General features: G+C 39.9%; 1 protein-coding gene across 1 annotated transcript in view; it reads left to right on the top strand.

Annotated features, from left to right (window-relative positions):
* The window catches only part of LOC140128461 (solute carrier family 23 member 1-like), a 148,595-nt gene that overhangs the window by 112,833 nt on the left and 13,455 nt on the right, over positions 1-22,307 (top strand). The window contains exon 10 of the mRNA XM_072150168.1: positions 3,176-3,284. Coding sequence (XP_072006269.1) covers positions 3,176-3,284 — 109 coding nt within the window. The remainder of the gene's footprint in view (positions 1-3,175; positions 3,285-22,307) is intronic.

Genomic DNA, 22,307 nt, shown 5'->3' with positions numbered 1-22,307 from the left:
GGAGAATTGTATGACAGCTGAGTACTTCTAAAGACTCCAAGGCTTGCTGATTGCTTATTAATATTGAAACCTGCATTGGAGTCTATAGTATAAGTTAGATAATGATCACATTTTACCTGTAAAAGTGTAAAAAAACACAAAAAGAAATAAACACAATGGTCCTCCGAGCAGTTTGCCTCAGTAATGTGCAGTTTGTGCTAGATTATCCAATAGTGGTATACAATTTTAGATAATCTGGTCTGTTTCAGGATGTGCACACAGTTGAACCATTTTTTTTCTTTTTGGTGCACTTTGCTTCATGCTGTTGCAACACAATTGTGACAAAGCGCAGTCATAAATGCCTGAATCAATTATCAAAGAAGGGGGTTAAATGAGAAAGAAGTGTCCCACATTCCACATCCAATATAATACTGAACAAAGCTACACAACAGCAGATGTGTATAGGAAATAATATAGTTTTTATTATAATTCATCCATTAAAACGACTTAAAAATACTCTGTGAATATACACAGGGTATGAGCGATCAAAACCCAGCACCCGTATAGGACTGAGGTAGAAATAAAATAATATTCATATTAAGAATATAGCAAAATACATTGCAGTGTGTCTATGATGCAAGACCCAAAAACAATAACAAATGTATACTGACTAAGTCATAATTCGAAAGCTGAGTGTATGCATGTGTGTGTGCGTGTGTATGTATGTATGCCCACTAAAGGAATTTACAATCATTAAATTTTGCACAGTTGTTGCCTGTGACTCAGGGAACATCATAGACTAGGTTTTGAACTGAAATTTTCACCCCGGGCTTTCCAAAATCCACTTATTACTCACCATATACAAGAGCCATTGTCTGCTGCTGCTAAGCTCTGAGCTGTGATTGGTTACTATAAGCAATGAGTATAAGATGCTTATTTATGAGGTAAGATGGATAGAGACAATGAGACAGACAGGTTGTGACAGGGACTGACTGACAGACAGGTTGTGACAGGGACTGACTGACAGACAGGTTGTGATAGGGACTGACTGACAGACAGGCTGTGACAGGGGCTGACTGACAGGCTGTGATAGGGAATGACTGACTGACATTGACTGACAGACAGGCTGTGACAGGGACTGACAGACAGGCTGTAACAAGGACTGACTGATAGGCTGACATTGACTGACAGACAGGCTGTGACAGCGACTGAGACAGGCTATGCCAGGGACTGACAGACAGGCTGTAACAGGGACTGACTGACTGACAGACAGGCTGACAGGGACTTAGAGACAGACTGTGACAGGGACTGTGACAGGCTGTGAAAGGGACTGACAGTCATTGACAGATAAAATATTTTTATTTCTATTTTGTTATAGCTAAGAGATGGATTTTTACCCGTATCTTGGGCAATGCCTGGATCTACAGCTAGTATTATATTACATAACAGGTAATCACCTGCATATAGGGAGTCATTTATCTCTTATTTTTCTCCAATTATTTCTGCCTTCTTTTGGTGCTTTTTTTGGCGCATTTAAATATTTGCACTATTTTTGCACCTTTTTGCGCACGCCCACAGAAGTCCGACGGACATTTGTTTGGGTGCCTTCTGCCTCATATATCTTCTATTCCAAACTTTCTTAATGTCTTTTCAAATTATCTAAAATTTGCACCTTTTTTGCGCAAAAATCTCCAGAGCAAACCATACTGTAGGAAAGAAGTGACTTGAGGCATTTGTGCCACATTTGTTTCGCAAAGATAGTTCTGAAAAAAGAAAACATTTGACACAAGATAAAATTGAGATTGGTAAATTACCAAAGAAGCAGACAGAAAAACGACAAACGGCAAAAACTAACCAAAACAAACAAAGATAAGATAGATGACCCCCATAGACTCACAAATGGTACAGAAGCAAACAATCAATGGATGCACAGACAAAAAAGAATTAAATTACCACGTAGCATATGCCCTCCGGAGGGGGAAATAGAACCTCATGCATATCGCCCACCAAGCAGGATCCAACAGGGTTTCACAGGGTATTTTTAAGTTGTAATGGATGAATTATAATAAAAACTATATTTTTTCTTTTACACATCCACTGTGTAGTTTTGTGGAGTAATAAATGTCACTAAGCACTACCATGCTGTTTTAGGTGCACAGTTTTCCAAAGTGTTGGACAAAGTGCAAGCTTAACAATAAGGTTGCGTAAAACACTTAGTAAATACATGTGCAAGCTCAAAACACCCTTTTTGGTGCAAGCTTAGGCAAAAAATTGGCACACATACAAGAATATATCTGGGCCATTAGGTATTGATGCAAGTGAAAATACCAATACAAATAAAATAATTATCCCTTACAGGGATAGGCAGCAAGTGGATGGGATTTGTTTAAAGGGTTATTCCGAGAATATGAACATCTGATACAAAAACCCATAATGCTAAAAAGAAATGAATATAATAAAACTCGATGTCATTAGTCACTAAAGAGAGCTTAAATAGTTTGATTTTAAAATTCACAAAATGTTATGGGCTGTTACAACCAAGATGGCCACCACTGGAAACTACAACTTCCGTAATCCTATAATTCTCAGTAACCCCTCCTACCTCTTATGCTTTGCTCCCAGTGATGATGTAACAGACTGTCCTGCTCTGTTACTTTAGTAATGATGTGTGTAATTACTGCACATTACCTCACTAAGATGTGCCTCACCACAACACTGGCCATACTGGATGCCCTACAACAAACTGACTACAGCCATACTAGTGGTGATCACATGACATCCCCATGCAGGTGCAGGACATGTGATGTGGTCATGTGACCATTGGCCATCTTCTGTCCTGTGTCTGCTCCGTGCTGAAGAATCAATGGACTGAATAAAGGACCAGTAGTCTTTTCATTCTCCATTACAGTTTACGTGGAGCAAAATTTTAAATAACAACTAATTACATATTAGCTTATATTTAAGGACCCATTTGTATATGAATTCTGCTTATTCCTGGAATACTTCTTTACGTTATTTTTTTTTATTCATTTGTGGAAATCAATTAAAAAATTTTAGAATTAACAAAAAAAATCCATCCACTATACTGCTGGTGTAAATTCCTGTAAGATGGCTTTGATGGTGGCTGACTCTTTCTGATCTTAAACATTTCTGTCGTGTATGTAAATCAAAAGGTACATTTTTTTCTTCTTTTTAGTATGTAGATTTAAACTCCTCAAGAAACCATTTTGTTTTTGGATTTTCAATGTTCAGTGGTCTTGTCATCCCAACATGGCTGGATAACAACCCTGGTGCTATAAGTACAGGTACGTAGAATTTCCTTACAATTTAGTTCTTTCATTTCCTGCAGTTACACTAAGCTTTTATTCAGACTTTTCACATTTACAACTATGGTGCAGAAGTAATCCAAAGAATTAGTGCATGACAATCTGCAGGAGTTTTTAACCCATTAAAAATTTGGCCCTTTTCAGTTTTGTGTTTTAGTTTTTTGATCACCCAAATTCAGCCAACCATCATTTTTTTATTTTTCCATGTACAGAGCTGTGTGATGGCTTGTTTTCTGTATAACAAATTGTACTTTTCATTGGCGGTATGTAATATTAAATTTATAGAAATAAAATTCCAAATGTGGGGAAATTGGAAGAAAAAACACATTTTTCTTGTGGGCTCTGTATTTACACCTTTTACTTTTTGTTCCAAATGACATCTCCCCTTTATTCCTTGAGTTGGTATGATCACAGGAATACCAAATTTATATAGCTTTTATTGTGTTTTAATTGATTTTTAGAAAAGAAAACCTTTTGTACGTAAGTTCTCACTCTAATAACTTTTTATACTTTTTTTGCAGGACATGATGACATTTACATTGATACTATTTGTGGGACTGTACAACCCTTAAACACTTTTTATTTAAATGTTTTTGAGTTTTGAGCAAAATGACAAAAACATGGCAATTCGGACATTTGGGGGATATTTTCTGTTAAGGGGTTCACCACAGGAAATAACCGTTTTATATATTGATAGATCGGGACTTTTGGGACTCAGTGATATCTAACAAGTTTAGGATTTTTACTGATGAAAGGTACCCTTGTGTACTTTAACCCTAGGTTGTCTGATTGATACTACTAGATACTGTCATTCTACAGTAAGGCAATATATTGGGATTTTGCATATGACCTGTTACAATGTGCCACAGATCTTCTTAAATGACAAGTTCTCTAGCCTTAGAAAGACCCAAGGCTGTTATAACGATGGATCGTTGCTCTCCAATGACGTCACGGGGCACAATGATCACAGACAAATGGCAACCATGCGCCACCAAGCATTACAGGCCGGTCAGGGGGAGTGAGTTAGAGACATGCAGGGAGAGTGAGTGAGAGAGAGACAAAGACAGGGAGGAAGAGTGACTGAGAGGCAAAGAGACAGGCAGGTAGAGTAAGTGAGAGACAGGTAGGAAAATTGAGTGAGAAACAGAGAGAAGGGCAGGGAGAGTGAGTGAGAGACAGGTAGGAAGAGTAAGTAAGAGACAGGCAGAGAGAGTGAGTGAGTGAGTGAGTGACAAAGAGACGGACAGGGAGAGTGAGAGACATAGAGACAGGCAGGGAGAGTAAGTAAGAGACACACAGGAAGAGAGTAACAGACTGGCAGAGGGAGAGTGAGTGAGAGACAGGCAGAGGGAGAGTGAGTGAGTGAGTGAGTGAGTGAGAGACAGACAGGGAGAATGAGAGACAGAACAACAGGCAGGGAGTGTGAGTGAGAGGCAGGCAGGGAGAAATAGATATTATTTTTTTTTTGTTAACTGATTCTATTTTGTTATAATTAAGAGTAGTTATTTACTATGCTGGGCAAAAACTGGATCAACAGCTAGTGATAAATAAGCTCCAAAAAACACAGAGATGGTCAGAGACAGTCCTTCAGTGACTGTCTATGACCATCTCTTTCAGTGACTGTCTCTGACCGTCTCTTTCAGAGACTGTCTCTGACTGTCTCTTTTTAGTGACTGTCTCTGACTGTCTCTTTTAGTGACTGTCTCTGACTGTCTCTATCAGTCTCTGTCTCTGATCTTCTCAGTCTCTGACACATTGGGGCAGATTTATCAAGTGTCTGAAAGTCAGAATATTTCCAATTGCCCATGGCAACCAATCACAGCTCCCCTTTAAAATATTCATGAGCACTGGTGAAATGAAAGCTGAGCTGTGATTGGTTGCCATGGGCAACTGGAAATATTCTGACTTTCAGACTGCTTGATAAATCTGCCCCATTCTCTTTCAGTGACTGTCTCTGAACATTTTTTTCAGTGATTATCTCTGACCATCTCCTTTAGTGACTGTCTGTGACCATCTCCTTCAGTGACGGTCTCTGACCATCACTTTCATTGACTGTCTCTGTATCTGAATGTGACTGTCTCTGACCGTCACTTTGTCTGTAGGGAGATTTATGAAAAGTGTCTGAGAGCAGCACTGCTCTAGTTGCCGATGGCAACCAAGTAGAGTTCGAATTTCATTTTCGCACAGCTGTTAATACAATTAAAGATGATCTCTTTACATTTCTGATGAAACTCCCCCAATCACTGTATTCCTATCCATGTTACTTTGTCTGTAGGGAGATTTATGAAAAGTGTCTGAGAGCAGCACTGCTCTAGTTGCCGATGGCAACCAAGTAGAGTTCGAATTTCATTTTCGCACAGCTGTTAATACAATTAAAGATGGTCTCTTCACATTTCTGATGAAACTCCCCCAATCACTGTATTCCTATCCATATTAGATATACTTTTATATTCCTTGCCTATAGTAACCAATCAGAGCTCATAGCTCATATTAATGACCTATTAATGGCTCAGCATCTAACTGCTATAGCAGGACCAGACAATGGCTTAATAAGTGTATTTTGCAAAAAACATGGGGTGAGAATTTCAGCTATAAACATAATCTATGACCTGAGTCACAGAGTGTGGCTGTGCAAAAATTTGGTGATTGTAAACACAAAGGTGCAGATTCCTTTAGCGGACATACGTACATATATACATACACACATACACTCAGCTTTATATATTAGATATGTTTACATGTTCATTTACTAAATAGCGTAGCAATTATTGCAAACAGTGGTGGCCAAAAGTATTGGCATCCCTGCAATTCTGTCAGATAATACTCGTTTTCTTCCAGAAAATGATTGCAATCACAAATTATTTGGTATTAATATCTTCATTTATTTTGCTTGCAATGAAAAAACACCAAAGAGAATGAAAATCAATCATTGATAATTTTACACAAAACTCTAAAAGTGGGCCGGACATAAGTATTGGCACCCTCAGCCTAATACTTGGTAGCACAACCTTTAGATAAAATAACTGCGAACAACCACTTCCGGTAACCATCAATGAGTTTCTTATTATGTTTTGCTAGAATTTTATACCATTCTTCCTTGGCAAACTGCTCCAGGTCCCTGAGATTTTAAGGTGCCTTCTCCAAACTGCCATTGTGAGATCTCTCCACAGGTGTTCTATGGGATTTGAGTCTGGACTCATTGTTGGCCTCTAGAAGTGTCCAGTGCTTTCTCTCAAACCATTTTCTAGTGCTTTTTGAATTGTGTTTTGGGTCATTGTCCTGACCGGGTTCTTTTCTTTGAAGGCCACTTTTTCATGTTGATGCTGTAGGGGTTCAACTCAAATGGTAGCTTTTAGAGAAGCGCCAGGCAGCAGTCTTTCAGGTGAACAAAACAGGTGTTTTTATTTAAGACATAAAAATAACAGGCAAAAGGGGCTTGCTCCAGCAGGCAAAACAAAACACATAGTCCATATGATAAATCTCAGTCCATGTTATCAAGCACAGTTCACAACAGGCACAGTACTGTATTTCACCCTCCTGGGTTAGGTGCACCTTTCCAGTCCTCAGACTTCCCCACACAGCAAGGCTCAGCTCTGGCTCTGCTATCCACTGTGTTCCACTCAGCTACACACAGGTAGGGAACCACCCTCACTACTCCTGACACAGGTGGCCACCACTGTAGATGTCTTTGTAGTGGTTTCTTTCTAACACAAAATTGTTCCTCAGAACAAAATGTTCCCATTTATGAAAATGAATGTTCTAACTCATTTGCAAACAGTGTCCTACATATTGCACATTTTATGTCTCTTATCTGTCAGTGCGTAGGTGGATGGTTTTGGCCCACATGTTTAATTTGCAATTACGTACTGGCCTTTCGCCACTACACCTTAGTTACTGCAGAACTGCCATTCATCAACATTTTTTACTAGAAAGATTCAAAAAACTATTCACTTTATGTATTTCCTGGTAGCTAAATATTTTTGCAGTTTTATAAAATAAAACAACAAAAGTACATCTTGCCTATGCTAGACTATTAGCAGATTGTTGTAGTTTTATGAATGAACACAATTCTTCTTGATGTTTGAACAATATATGACAGACAATCAAGATAAACAAAAGAAAACGTAGTTCAACATTTATCTCCTTTCCGTAAACTCCCCCTTTTCAGTCTTCTATTGGAGACTTTTGGCATTGCTTTGTCCACATAGGCATGCTTGAAGTCTGGAGCAATCCAATTACAGAACTGCTTACATGATATGCTGATGCCAGAAGCCTGTAATATTTGGTAGCTATGTGCTGGTTTGTTCTCCTGAAGAAAGTCAGATTTGCTTCAATCAGACATGTGTCACCTGTCCTGTGGATGAGGTGAAATGTCAATGATAAAAAAACACCTTTAGGACTGGGGACAGATTACCTGTGGGTTAGGCACAGTTCCTTCAGGGTACGGTACCAACAGAGCGCATGGGATTTATACAAAATTCTCCTTGACCACCAGCCCAAATAAATTAACGGGCTAGTGGTGTACGGAGCTGTGGGTGGTGTCCTTTTTTGCAACATTTGATAATATTTTCAATGATATCATTTTTAGAACTGTATGACCTTTTGATCACTTTTTATAGATTTTTTTATATTTTTCAAAATGGCAAAAAAGTTTTCGAATTTGGGTGCTATTTTCCGTTACCGGGTTAAAACGCATTGAAAAACCATTAATATATTTTGATAGATCGGGCATTTTCGGACGCGTTGATACCTAATGTGTTTATGATTTTTACTGTTTTTTTTATATATATGTCAGTTCTAGGGAAAGGGGGGGATTTGAATTTTTAGGTTTTTTTTATTATAATTTTTGTTTAAACTTTTTTTTTATTTTTACTATTTTTCAGGCTCCCTTGGGTACTTTAACCCAAGGTTGTCTGATCGATCCTATCATATACTGCCATAATACAGTATATGGGGATTTTCCTCCTCATTCATTACAATGTGCTGCGGGTTAAAACAAATCGCCGCTCCCCGATGACGTCATGGGGAGCGATGATCCCAGGCAAGATGGCGGCGCCCATGCGCCGCTACCTTTTTGAGGCTGCCGGCAGCTTTGCCGGCAGCCATCGCTGTGATAACACCCGCGATCGGTGCTAGCACCGATAGCGGGTGTTACCGGTAAGTCTTTGCTGCAATATGCAGCAAAGACTTACCGGCTATGGAGAGGGCACAGCCCATGAGCCCTCTCCATGCAGCGGGACCCGACCGCCGCCGTGTATACACAGCGGGTGGTCGTGAACCAGTTAATATTCGTGGAAAATAGCCTATCATGTTGAAAACTTTATTCTAGTAATATGTAAATTAACTGCAGAGGCTACTGGGGGGAAGGGGTACTAGCCTTGTCGGGTATTGGAAGCTAAGACTAGTACTTGCCCCAGAAGCCTCTGCAGTTAATTTACATATTACTGAAATTATGTTTTTTAACAATTTAGGTTCCAGGATTACTAAATTACAGATTAGGGCAGAGGCAGGCAGGAGGAATCTACCATCAGATCTACATCTGACAGTAGAATCCTCATGGTAGATTTTCTTTAAGGTCTTCAGCCCAGCACATCGGGTGCCAGACTTGAGGTATTTTCCTGAGGTCCCATGAAGCCACACTCAATACTATTTCAAAGTGAAGCATCCTATGACTTTAGGAATCAACTTCTTGGTTTGGCCGTCCACACTCAAACAACACCTAAAACAAACACTCTGCTCCATAATGAGTAACAAGAATACTCTGCTCTCAGCAGACTAAAAGCCTATGTGTGAACTAGTAATGAAAAGTACCATAGAGCTGTAAAAGCAGCAGATCTGAAACTTGCAACAAATTTTGGTTTGCACGTTGGGTAATCTATCTTTAAAAGGTTTGCTATCACTGCCAAAGGTTTTCCCACCTATAACTTATTCACAGTGCAGACTCCACAATTTTAAATAATTTAATTAATTCATTGTGTAATATGTATAAAACAGAGCAGCAAGAACAATCCACATAATAAGGAAATACTCCAAATTGGACCAGTATTAAACCAAAGGCCTACATATCATTAGATCATCTCTTCAGGCCGCAACTGACACACATTTCTTGTTTAGGTAGCGGAAATTTGTTCGCCAAATTTTTAAAATGTTTGCTCTGGAAAAAACCCCTCACAATACATATACTGTGGCAGATTTACTTACCTGGTCCTGTCGCAATCCAGCGGCGCGTTCTCTGTGGAGGATTCGGGTCTTCAGGTGATTCACTAAGGTAGGGCGCCCAATGTCCACCAGGTGTCGCTGCTGCGCTGAAGTCTAACGGAGTGCACTGGAGTTCACGATCCGTTGCTGGGTGCAGGTAAGCGCGTGTCAAGTGACACCTTATTTTTTTTAAATACGGTGGTTTTTCCAAATCCGTCGGGTTTTGTGACGACCATGCCCCCCGATTTCCGTCGTGTGCATGCCAGCGCCGATGAGCCACAATGCATTATGTGCGACCAAAACCCTGGGTAACCCGACAAAAAAACGCGAATCGGGCCCTTAGTAAATGACCCCATTGCTTCAAGATACAAGGCTGGATAATTTACAAACTTCAGTATCACATTAAAAAAATTTTTTGGAATTTTGGAATTTTACCTTTTTTCAGAGCCAATGACTAACAAACCATTCAAGCATGAGGGTAGTGGCAGAGAACTAATAGAGGGGTAATTTTGACACCTGTAAAACCAACTTGATTTTTATCTTATTATTATCTTTATTTTATTTTTTTTTTACAAAAATATTATGCTTTTCTCCAGAAAGAGCACAGAAAAATGTCAATGAGCAATTTAGCCTGGCCACAATGTTAACATTCTAAAAGAAACAGATGGAGTAACATTCTCTGTTGTCAGGGAGAAGGGATAACTGTACAATTTCAAGCATTGGATTGGAGCAATACTTTCACTTGGACTGCATCCCAAACACAAAATTCAGTTTGCCTGGACCGGTATTACCTAGACTTGCAAGTAGTCCTTGAATAATTACCTACATGGCATAAATGTTCCTTTCACTAATATTTATGAAATACTGTTTATGAATAGATAAATTCTTTGCTTTGGCTCTGCCCCAATTCACTACCAATCCATTTAGCAGCTATGAAACCACTTTCCTTTGTATTTTACTTTTTTGTTCTGTAAATATATTGAATCAAACAAGGTAAGCTTGCCAACCACTGTTATTGAATTGTCGGGGGAACACCTTGTGAAAATAGACATTTAACAGGACAGCTTCCTTCTTATTTTACTAATGTGAATAAGACTAGTTTATTTAGTCATCAAGTTTTATTTTAGCTTTTCTGTTGATATAATTGGAACTCAAGAAACAGAGATGTGAATACTGTGTATATAGGAAGCACAGAGTGTCAGTAATTAGCCCTATTTCATGAAGCACTTGTATCCTGGTATGAAACATCTGCATGTTTGTATGTTCTTCTTTTATTTTCATAACTTTCTCTGGGAACTTTTGTTTCATCCTATTTCTATGCTTCAAAAACTTTTTGGTAGGCTGACTAGGTCTTAGAAATCTTAGAAACCTACGTGCTCTGGCTTCACAGTCTGTTATTTTCGCTCCCCCTCCCCCCAGCTCCCTCAGCACTTCCACCTCCTTCTGCCTCATGTAATCTCGTACACAGTGGGAGTGTTAAGTCACCCTGCAAATTTTAAAAACCTGTGAACCTGCAGAATAGAGGAAATCTGGTAATTCCCCCAGAGCCCTTCGGGCTCATTAACACAATTTTAAAAATTGATTTTAGAAGGAAGGATGCCATGGATAACAAATATAAGAAGATTACCACAGTCATCCTATGTTTGTCTATTAGTGAGTGACCCTGGTTTATCATGCTTGATTCTGATGGTATCTCCGAACCTATCGGAAGACACGCGCGCACATCTGCAAAGTGAAGAATAGAATTAAAACATTAAAAACAGTGAACACAGGACCATTTAAGTGCAGAACACATTGAAAGAACGCTATTCTTCACATTCCAGATGTTCTGAACATCTCCTAACTTAGCGGGAGACACGCGCGAACACCTGCAAAGTGAAGAATAGTGTTAGTTCAAAGTGATACAAATTAGTTGATCCGCCGCCTCTACGTTAGTTCAAAGTGTTCTTACAAGTAAAACATATGGAAACATGTTTAATATTTTTTTTTACAATAAAAATACTTTTATTCAATTTTATTCTCGAGCCGGCGAGATACTTGTCCGAGTAACGAGCCGGTCCGAGTATGCTAATACTCGATCGAGCAGTATACTCGGACGAGTATACTCGCTCATCTCTACACAACAACAATTAGTAAAGGTTTGTGTCTAAGATTGTACACATGGCAGATATTATAGGTATAATGCTGCTATATTTGGGCAATGATGGGTAGCATTATGAAGGGATTTTTTGTTATTATTTATAAAATATGGATGTGACTATACTTTTTACTATACTTTATAGCAGATAGGAATGATGCTCAGCAGTACATGGATGAATTGCACCATATTCACGCACTTTGCCTTTGTATCTGTATTTTGTATATGGTAAACTACATTGGACAGTGGAAAGTACCTAGTTACCATTTTTAATTGAGCTGCCATTCAGCAAACATAAGGAGCCAAGATGCCTGTGACAGTAGAAATGTGTTCTGCTAAACCTCATCTATATTCCATTTCATATTAAAATCTAGCAAATCTTTTTCTAATTTGTCCATTCGAATGAAAAACAATAACTTAGATTATTGTGTACAACAATTATCTTTCATTATAATTCTACATTTACTGTCCAAATAGTCAACATTTTTACATGCAGTTTTATAGTCGGAGTCATGTAATGTCTATTTATTAAATATATTGGTATGACTCCATATTTTAAGCATTATTTGCAGATGGTCACTCCCTGCCAGTAAAAAATTGGAGCATCTATAAAGCATAACATATTCATTGGGGCAGATTTACTTACCCGGTCCATTCGCGATCCAGCGGCGCGTTCTCTGCGGTGGATTCGGGTCCGGCCGGGATTCACTAAGGTAGTTCCTCCGACCTCCACCAAGTGGCGCTGCTGCGCTGAAGTTCCCCGAGGCCCAATGGAATGCCCTGAAGTTCACCGGCCTATTTCTGGTGAAGGTAAGTGCAAGTTCTGCAACACTTTTTTTTCTTAAATGCGCCGGTTTTTCCGAATCCATCGAGTTTTTCGTTCGGCCACGCCCCCGATTTCCGTCGCGTGCATGCCGGCGCCGATGCACTACAATCCGATCGCGTGCGCCAAAATCCCAGGGCAATACAGGGAAAATCGGTGCAAATCGGGCCCTTAGTAAATGACCCCCATTCTCTTTTACTGCTGGGTAAGACTCTTTTTGCTCTCAATGTAAACCATGTATTACACTCATTAGGGTAATACCAAAACCTTAACATTACACAATCTATAATGAAAATTGTCATAGCCTATCTTTTATATTCTCTACAACTGCTATTTGCTATTTGGATACTCAAAATTGTAATAAGACGACTGCCAGTTCCGGCGCTGACAAGTGAAGAAGCAGAGCCGAGCGCTCCCTGCTTCCCTGGCCACAGAAAGAGCATAGAACCCGACCGGAGTAACCCCCAACAACTGGCAAAAGCGGCCCAGACATCCTCCACTAGAAGGGGGACTTAGATGGAACAATATTTCCTGAGAAGCGGGAGAACAGAACAGCCGGGAAAGGAGAGCCCCGAGGAGCTGGACTACAGTAGGCTGGCAATAGAAGTAGCCTGACACCTAGCACCCGAACTTACCTTATCCTTTGCAGCAACAATATAAACCACGCTGCAAGAACTACAGGGGGAGTGCACCAGCACGGAATAAGATTAGAGGCAGTGGAGGAGAGAGTGTCCTCAGTGGAGGATGAGGCGGAGGTGGTGAACAACAAGGTGCAGGCTCTAGAACGGCAGATGGCCAGACTCAGAAAAAATGGAGGATTTAGAGAACAGATCGTGGAGGAACAACCTCCATATAGTTGGACTTCCTGAATCAGTGCTAGCAGGAGACTTACAATATATATATGTGAGACAGAATTGCCAAAAGCTCTTGGAATTAGACCTCAAAGGAGAGTGGAGAGAGCGCATAGAATGGGCCCTTACAGGCCAGCAGGAGAAACCTCACAATTTGGGCAAAATAGACCGAGACAAGTTATTGTATGTTATTTAGATTATAATGATAAGGAGGACATTCTGAGAAGATTCCGCAATCGGAAGGAACCATTAAAGATGCAAGGCAGCAAAGTTTTGATCTTTGGAGACTTCTCAGTAGGAGTATAAAAAAAAACGTGAAGCCTTTAGCGAGGTGTGCACGAAATTAGTAAAGAACAACAATTGCTTCCAACTATTGTATCCAGCAACATTGCGGGTCAGAGACCCAGGAGGAGATTACCGGACCTTTCAAGATCCTGCAGAAGCAGAGTGCTTCGTGGTAGAATCACTAGCAGTGGAAGACAACGAAAGCAGCAGCAATAGAGTGTCACCTACACAAAGGAGACATAGACCATGGGACTGGAGAGAGTCACCATCACGCAACACGGAATGGCCACGGAGTGTACCGAAGACTCAGCGGCGATCAAGAGTTCCAGGCCACAGTAGTGGGGAAGAATCTCTGACAAAAGCAGCAAGGACTCTACAGTCTACGCAAGTACCTGTACCCGATGGGGTTCTGATTGTGTTTAAGGGGAAGAGGAACCGACATAGGACATAAGGCCTGATGGGGAAGGAAAAGGGAGAGGTCGAAAAGTTTCTATTGTCAGAAAAAATTATGTCTTGTAACCATAAGTGGGGACACTGGAGAGAAAAGGGCAGCCAATGAAGGGGCGGTGATTGGAAATGGGGGGGGGGGATTGTTTAATGTTAATGTTGTTAAAGTCTCTGAAGGTGGCACAGTACATAAATGGAAGGGGAAAACCGGAAGGAAAGGGATACCAGGACGATGTCAGTGCAAGAAAGCACTACAATTTAGCAGTTTTGTATATAAACTATGAAAATAGTTTCATGGAATGTAAAGGGGCTGCGCTCCCCACAAAAGCGCAATATGATTCTTCGTCATTTAAAGAAACTAGGCGCAGACATTGCCCTGCTACAAGAAAAGGATCTTAGGAAGGAAGACTTTGTTAGAATGCGTAAAAAGGGGGTAGGTAAAGCGATAGGTTCACCAGCTAAAGATGGAAAAGCGGGAGTGCTCACTCTAATTAGTAAACATCTACAGTGTCAACTAATATCAGAATATGCAGACGAGGAAGGGAGAATATCCCAAGTAACAATATCTCAGGGGGGGAATTAGTCTATATAATGTATATGGCCCCAACACAGATCAAAGGTCCTTCCTAAACATTTTACAAACTAGAATGCTAGGGGATACTGGGAACGATAAAATAGTTGCCGGAGATTTCAACTTAGAAGCATCTGATGCAGAAGACAGACAACCACTAGGATACACAATGGGGGGGGGGGGAAAGGGCCCAGCCAGCCCACTATTATATCAGAATTTCTGGCAGAGTTGAGACTAACAGATAGCTAGCGCCTGTGTTATCGTCAAGGGAGAGACTAAATGCACTATTCCCATCCTCAAATTTGGCGACAAGTCAGGTCGCCTTTTGGCAAACTTAGCAAAAGGGAGAAGGCCAACTAGTCATATTTTCGCAGTTAAAGATCCAACGGGGAGGATAACAAAGCAAAAGGAATTAACGATTTACTAGGGAATCATTACAGGAAATTATATAGCGATGTCCCATACAACCCCGTAGAGGGAAAGGAATTTCTAGAGAGGGTCTCATTACCATCGTTAACCAGGGAACAAAATGAAACATTAAATGCACCTATTACGGTGGAGGATATCCAGCAGGTAATAAAGACACCGCCAAACTGGAAATCGCCAGGACTGGATGGTTACCCAGGCCATGACAGTGCAAGTAGTCCCACACATGGTAACCCTATATAATAAAGTACTAAGTGGGGAACCTTTATATAGAGAATGTAGCTCACATAAAACTGCTACCAAAAGAAGACAAGGACCCTACTGACCCGAGATCGTACAGGCCAATTTAATTGATAAACGTTTACCTAAAGATCTTATCTAAACTGTTTGCGAATAGACTAGTGACAATATTGCCTTCCCTAGTAAAGGGTAACCAAGTGGGATTTGTGAAAAGAAGAGCCGCAGTGACGAATATCAGAAGAGTGTTGTTAGCATTGGGAGTTATGGAAGTAGTGGAACAAGGAGAGGAAGTACCTGCTCTGGTCACCCTAGACGCTGAGAACGCATTTGACAATGTTTGTTGGGGGTGGCTAGAGCAGGTACTAACAAAGATGGGGTTCACAAGGATATCCCGAACATACATAAAAGCACTGTACACAAACCCTACCGGTAAAATAAGCACAGTGGGACATAAATCAACTCCCTTCCCACTGCAAAAGGGCATGAGACAGGGATGCCCGCTGCCTCCTTTGCTTTTCGACCTAGCGTTGGAGCCCCTGTCTCGGGTCATAGAATCGGGAACACACTTTCAGGGCATATCGATAGGGAACAAAACACTAAACTCAGCATTATTTGCGGACGATGTGATATTATTCATGAAGAATATTTAAGAAACAACTTATAGAGGAGTATGGGAGATTCTCTGGTTTTAGACTTATTCTTATCAAATGCGAAATTCTTCCACTAACAGATGTTGGAAGGGAAAGACTGGAGGGAAATCAGATGGGGGGAATACCGATAGTAAGGTCTAATATAAAATATTTAGGGATAAGAATAGGACATACACACGAATCAATCTATAGGTCAAATTACCCCCCACTAATAAGAAAGGTTACTCAGGAATTGGATAAATGGCATAATCTTCCTCTCTCCCTACTGGGTAGGAATAATCTCTTAAAAATGATGAGCATGTCCAAGTTGCTCTATCCACTGCAAACGATCCCAATACTGTTGAAACATACAGATACGAAACAGCTGGAGAAGGCCTTCTTCACCTTCCTATGGAAGGGGAAGAGACCCTACATACATAGGGACAAACTAGGGGCAGCCAGGGAAATGGGAGGGATTAACACACCAAGGATTAGAATATACAATCTAGCATGTCTGGTGAGGAACATTTTTGACTGGGTAAAAGGGACAAGTACATACTCAGACTATGAACTGGAGTCAGCATTCACGTACCCATATTCTCTAGCGGCCCTCCTACACGCTCCTTTAAACACAATACCACTGCCCTTTAAAAAGCAATCATATGCAGAGACACTTTAGCAGCGTGGAAATGCTTAAGGAGAAAATTTGGAGTCTCATTCCAGATCTCCAAACATTTACCGCTATGGACCTCGCCAGCATTTGAACAGGGTAGGACAAATAAGCTTTATAATGAATAAGCTAAGAGATGTAAGTAAGGAAATAACTAACAATGTTTTTTAAAACATGATATTGGTGGGATCATGGGGTTCCAACATATCCCTAATATACAAAAGGCTGAGAGATGAATGGACTAAAAGAGTAGCAGAGCGGGCATTTGACGCATGGGCAGAAGTAATAGAGGAGGAAGAAATAAGGAAAAAGATCCAAGAAGGCTTAATGACATTACGAACAGCAGTTCTTAATGAGGTATGGCGAGATACACATTATCGAATAATTCGTAGAGCTATTTACGGGTTCAATTTACCACCCTCTCCATTGCAAAGAACCGGGTGCAGATCTATGGCACGGTCTATGGACATGCCCGAAAACAGTAGCTCTATGGGAGCATATTAAATGATTATGCACCTCATTGTGGGGGTGGGAAATACCGTTACACCCATTGGTATATATATTTTATTTTAGGGTGGAAACAATGGGAGATAACCCCCTCTATCTACCTAAACTGTTTCACGTGATTTGCCTGGTCACTAAAAGCTGTATATTGCAACATTGGTTACAGGCAACATTGCCATCAACCACTCTGATTATTGACCAGCTGACTAAACTTTTACATATAGAAAGAATGGAGACGGAACGAAATAAGAGCAAATTGGCAAAATTTGTAAATGGCATATGTTTATTACAAATTGTATGCCTTAGGAGGAAAGGCTCCAGATAATGCAACCATTCACATTGACATAATGGTACTTGACTGAAAGTTTGAGGGGCACACTAGGTTCGTTATGAGTATAGAGGAACAGGAATCCAGTTGATATCACGAGTCTTCTCCCATTAGCAGGGACCACAGATAAGTCTCAAGAGGACCTTCCACCCTTTCATGTGTACTGTGACACGGAGAAAAGCAAAAACTTAAATCAAAATGATTTAAAACGGCTTATCACCTTCAGAGACAAAGCGTTGTTTTTATTGTTCGGGGGGGGGGAGTCGCAAATGAGCACAAGCACCATGAAAAGTCTTGAAAATGAAAGAAAAAGGCAAGCAAAAAGATTAGTACTTGTGCCCCAGAGAGTAGCAAAATTTTAGCTGTGGCCAAAGTACCTTTCAGTATCTCCCATGACCCATCATTTCAAGGCTATTAATTATCCAAGTCTGTTGCTATGGTATGACAAAAGTCCCTAGATATATGTCACTTTCCCCCACCCTCCAAAAAGAAAATAATAATCTCCTTTGTAGTTTGGTAGTCAAGTTCTATGAAAATATTGTAGCCCATGCAGCATCTTCCCTCACTTGACTTTATTGACCTACACTACTTTTGAAATTGAAAAGTAAATAATCTACTAAGGGTGAAAGATGAACATTTATGTAAAGCTGTAGAACTCGATGACCTCTGCAGTTACACCGCCGATAATAATTGGGTTATTAAAGAACACAGTGGGGGTCATTTACTAAGGGCCCGATTCACGTTTTCCCGACGTGTTACCCGAATATTTCCAATATGCGCTGATTTCCTCTGAATTGCCCCGGGATTTTTCCACACGCGATCGGATTGTGGCGCTCGGCGCTGGCATGCACGCGACAGAAATCGGGGGGCGTGGCCGGACGAAAACCCGACGGATTCAGAAAAACCGCCGCATTAAAAAAAAAAAATCTGTCGCGGAGCTTGCACTTACCTTCACTCAGCCCGGCTCGGTGAACTCCAGTGCGTTCCGATGCTTTTCAGCGCAGCAGCGCCACCTGTTGGACGGCGGAGGAACTACCTTAATGAATCCCGGCCGGACCCGAATCCAGCGCAGAGAACGCGCCGCTGGATTGCGAATGGACCGGGTAAGTAAATCTGCCCCAGTATCTCATGGTCAATGTAACAGTACACTTCCAACCATTTGGTAGAATCAGCTTCAGTGTCCATGTAATGCCAGTGGTCCAGTGATCTTTGTATCACCCACTAGATTTTCCACTTTCTTATGGAAAGAGTATTTTATTCCCTCTAACAAGCCAATGAGTTTTAAAGATGTTAAAGAAACTTATGGATGTGAACTTTTCCTTTAATAATTAAAGGGGTTTTCAGGGAACAGATCTTTATATATAGTTCGGGGCTTTATAGATAACAAGAGAGCTTATACTTACTTTTCTCCCAGCTTCTGTGAAGCCATTACACCGTCAATCAACACAACCTCTATTGGTATACAGAGGTCACCCCATCCACAGTCGCACGCCTACTATAGCATGTGTTTCTGCCTGTAGTTGACACAAGGCTGAGTTTGGGACAGCAATGCCAGCCTCTGAACAAGAGAGCCGAGTATAATATCTTTATTATTTTTAAAGCCCGTCCAGCCATATAAAATAAAAAATTGTATACCAGGATAACCCCTTTAACATGCCCCATTTTTATTTGAAACAAGAAGATTCAGAGACACAATGGGCACCAGGAATAGTTATTGGAATTATTGGCAATGTAAAATTTCCACAGCAATGTGTACATTGAAAATGAACTATTTTTAGGACACTGCTTTCTTTTTTTGCTAATTACTCTATATTAAACATTTATCTTAGGATACTGTTTGCAATGCCATAGATCTCCATTATAGTGTCAGCCTATCTGCCAGTAACTTATTCACAAATCCAAAAACAAAAATTTGGATGCTGTGGCCTTCTCTCCTCTTTTTGTCTTGGATGCTGTGGCCTTCTCTCCTCTTTTTGTCTTGGATGCTGTGGCCTTCTCTCCTCTTTTTGTCTTGGATGCTGTGGCCTTCTCTCCTCTTTTTGTCTTGGACTATGGATCCATGCACACTAGGACCCTGGGCTGCGCGCATCAAACAAACAGCTTGTGGTAAATAGATTGGTTGCTGTCTTTTTTCTTTTTCTTTTTTTTTTTTTATTCACAAATCCCTCATTCCCATCTTCCTTTATTAATTTGTGGTGGAACATTGTTTCCTCGTTAAACTTCTTGGAAAGCAGAGTTTCCTTCATGACTAGTAACCATTGTGTGAAAATCCGGGACCGTAATTTTGTTATTTACTTATATCATATCATATTTTTACTTTTATCTCCCCACCTCCTGGATGTTAATTAGCTTTTAGGTTAAGTTAATGAGGATTTGGTGCAAAACTGTTGCAGAACATGCATTTCTTACATAATGATTTTGTTGCATATTTGCCATAGAGTTCAACTCTGCTATGAATTTTAGGATTGGAAACCCTGTTCCAGAATCATTTTAGGTTACCTACTGTGGAATCTCTGGTGGCTAAACTACATAAAATGTCTACTACAGACACAGCATAGCAATTGTGTTGTATATGTGTCCCCAACCATTAAGGTTAAGTTGTGCTGCCATCTATCACAATCTCCAATTTAGAAATCTTGGGAGTGCATTTGTTTTCTGTTATACTTGATATTCCCCTCCCAAAGTGAAAGAATTTTACACCTCTCATTTTTTAACTATACAGAAACAACCGTTCAGTTTAGTGGTCTTGAAAATAACAAAATGTGATCCAACTCATGACTTTATAATTGGAAAGACTTTTCAGTTCAAGTTTGGAGTCAAATATGACATCTGGTTGTTGTATTTAAACACCTCCACATTTACTACAAACAGAACTGTGAATGAACTGGCCATATATACTATACAGAGGATAATCTCCTCCCTGGCATCTTCATTGATCATTTGGTACATCTATTTAAAAGACATCTCATCCGTCACATCACCTGTGACATGTAATGTCTGTAGTTGCTTTCATGTTATAATTTTCTTGTTGGAAACTTCCTTGTGCATCTGTTTTGCTGGGCTTTTCTATAATGGCTCTTCAGTTATCTAATGTCTCACAAAAATTCCTAAGAAATTGCTTTACAACAAACATAAACACATGCATACAAATCACTCAGTGTGTATTGTCCACATGTTTAATTATTTATAATTTTATAAACCTTTTCCACATTGACAGTCGATGTGACCCTATAGTGTGAATGTCAACCTCGAGAACCATTCACAGTAGAAACAGATGATGGCAATGAAAGCAATTGTTAAATCTTTTCAAGGTAGATTGGTTGATACCTTATTTTTATCTTTCTCTTCATTGATTAAGGAAATAAAAGGTTCAACATTTACCTAGCTTTGGTTCCTTTAACCAAGTCATCTCCCATACATTGTTTAAGTTTGAAGGTCATTTATTTTCTCCATATGTACTAACTAATTCTGTCTAAGAATTGAGCTGTAGTAACTTAGTTGATTTAGGATACTTTTAACTTTAAAGTAGGTCTTGCTCCATATAGGTATTGCTCCACCTGTTGCTTGATCTTCATTGCAGCAACATTTTACCACAATTCTTCCAAATATTGTCACATGCCAAACTCCACCCATTATCCTCCACTGTAGTCCAAAACACTTTTCTATATTGAGCAAAGTTCTGATATAGCATTCTGAATCTCCCCCACATCACTTGACATTCAAGCATAAATATGCTCACAGGAAAAATGTTATTCCTAACATTTAATATTATCCCTGGCAACCAATATTTGTCTGTTTTACCCAAGCCTTATCTGCTATTGCTACTTCACTTAGAAATTTTTGCTGCTGAGTGATTATCACACATCTACAGGGGCTGCGTGTAAACCTAAGGGGAGAGATGGATGTTAAATGAAAAAATGTCTTTGTTCCTTGGGCTTATGCAACGTCATACCTTTGTAGACAATTTATAAATATTTAGCTTATTATGATTAAGAGAAATTGAGGAGTCATTTGTGTAGTAGCAATTATTGACTGAACCAAATATCTCAATACAGAATCTATAATTCATAAGGAAACTATTTTTATTTCTTCTGTTTTTGACTGTTTTACCAACATCATATCAACTAAATAAGAGAAAAAAAAATAAATACAGGGGAAATTAAAACTGTAACTTCTCACACAAAACATAATATATGTGTCAGAACCCACCAAGGCATGCAGCAGTAACCCACACCCAAGCCTTGATTGACAACTGCCTTCCAGAGTCTTTTGCCCTGGAAAGCTGGGTGCTGCCATTTAGAGCTCAGTTGCATTTCATTTGTGCCTTGAGTGATGGACAGCCAATCCAGTATGCTGCTGCTGATGGTGACGTCCAGAAACTCCTTGATATATCTACCCAGTGCCATTACATCTGCTGGTTTTACTACTACCCTAACACTTTTGTTAATTTGACCATACTTTTGCTATTCAATTCTGTGTACTGCCACCATTTTGGATTTGATTCGGTTTTGTCTGACTTTGTTTGTCTGTCTGTTATCTGTTGTTTGTCCTTCTGTGTCTGATCATCTTTCCTGTGCACTCTGTGTCAGTCTGGGAATTGTCAACCAGAAGTCCCTAACCAATAGGTTTTATGAGGCTTGTTAGATAGATTACAAAGGTTTTGGATGAGTTTAGGGCCTGCACCCCCTTTCTCTATTGTGACAATATGGCTGGAGATGCTCTAAACAGGTAAAAAAAAATATTGGGTTTTTAATATGCATCAAAGTTCAAAGCACCAACAGTAGAGAACAGATTATTTGTGGTAGATAATGATCATATATATATATATTTTTTTTTTTGCAATAATTCTTTTTGTGAATTCACAGTATTAGTTGTATAATACTATAGCTACAT

The sequence above is a fragment of the Engystomops pustulosus genome, chromosome 4 (assembly GCF_040894005.1).
Source record: "Engystomops pustulosus chromosome 4, aEngPut4.maternal, whole genome shotgun sequence".
Taxonomy (NCBI): domain Eukaryota; kingdom Metazoa; phylum Chordata; class Amphibia; order Anura; family Leptodactylidae; genus Engystomops; species Engystomops pustulosus.
The sequence above is the reverse complement of the archived record's forward strand: the minus strand, read 5'-3'. Positions and strand labels throughout refer to the sequence as shown.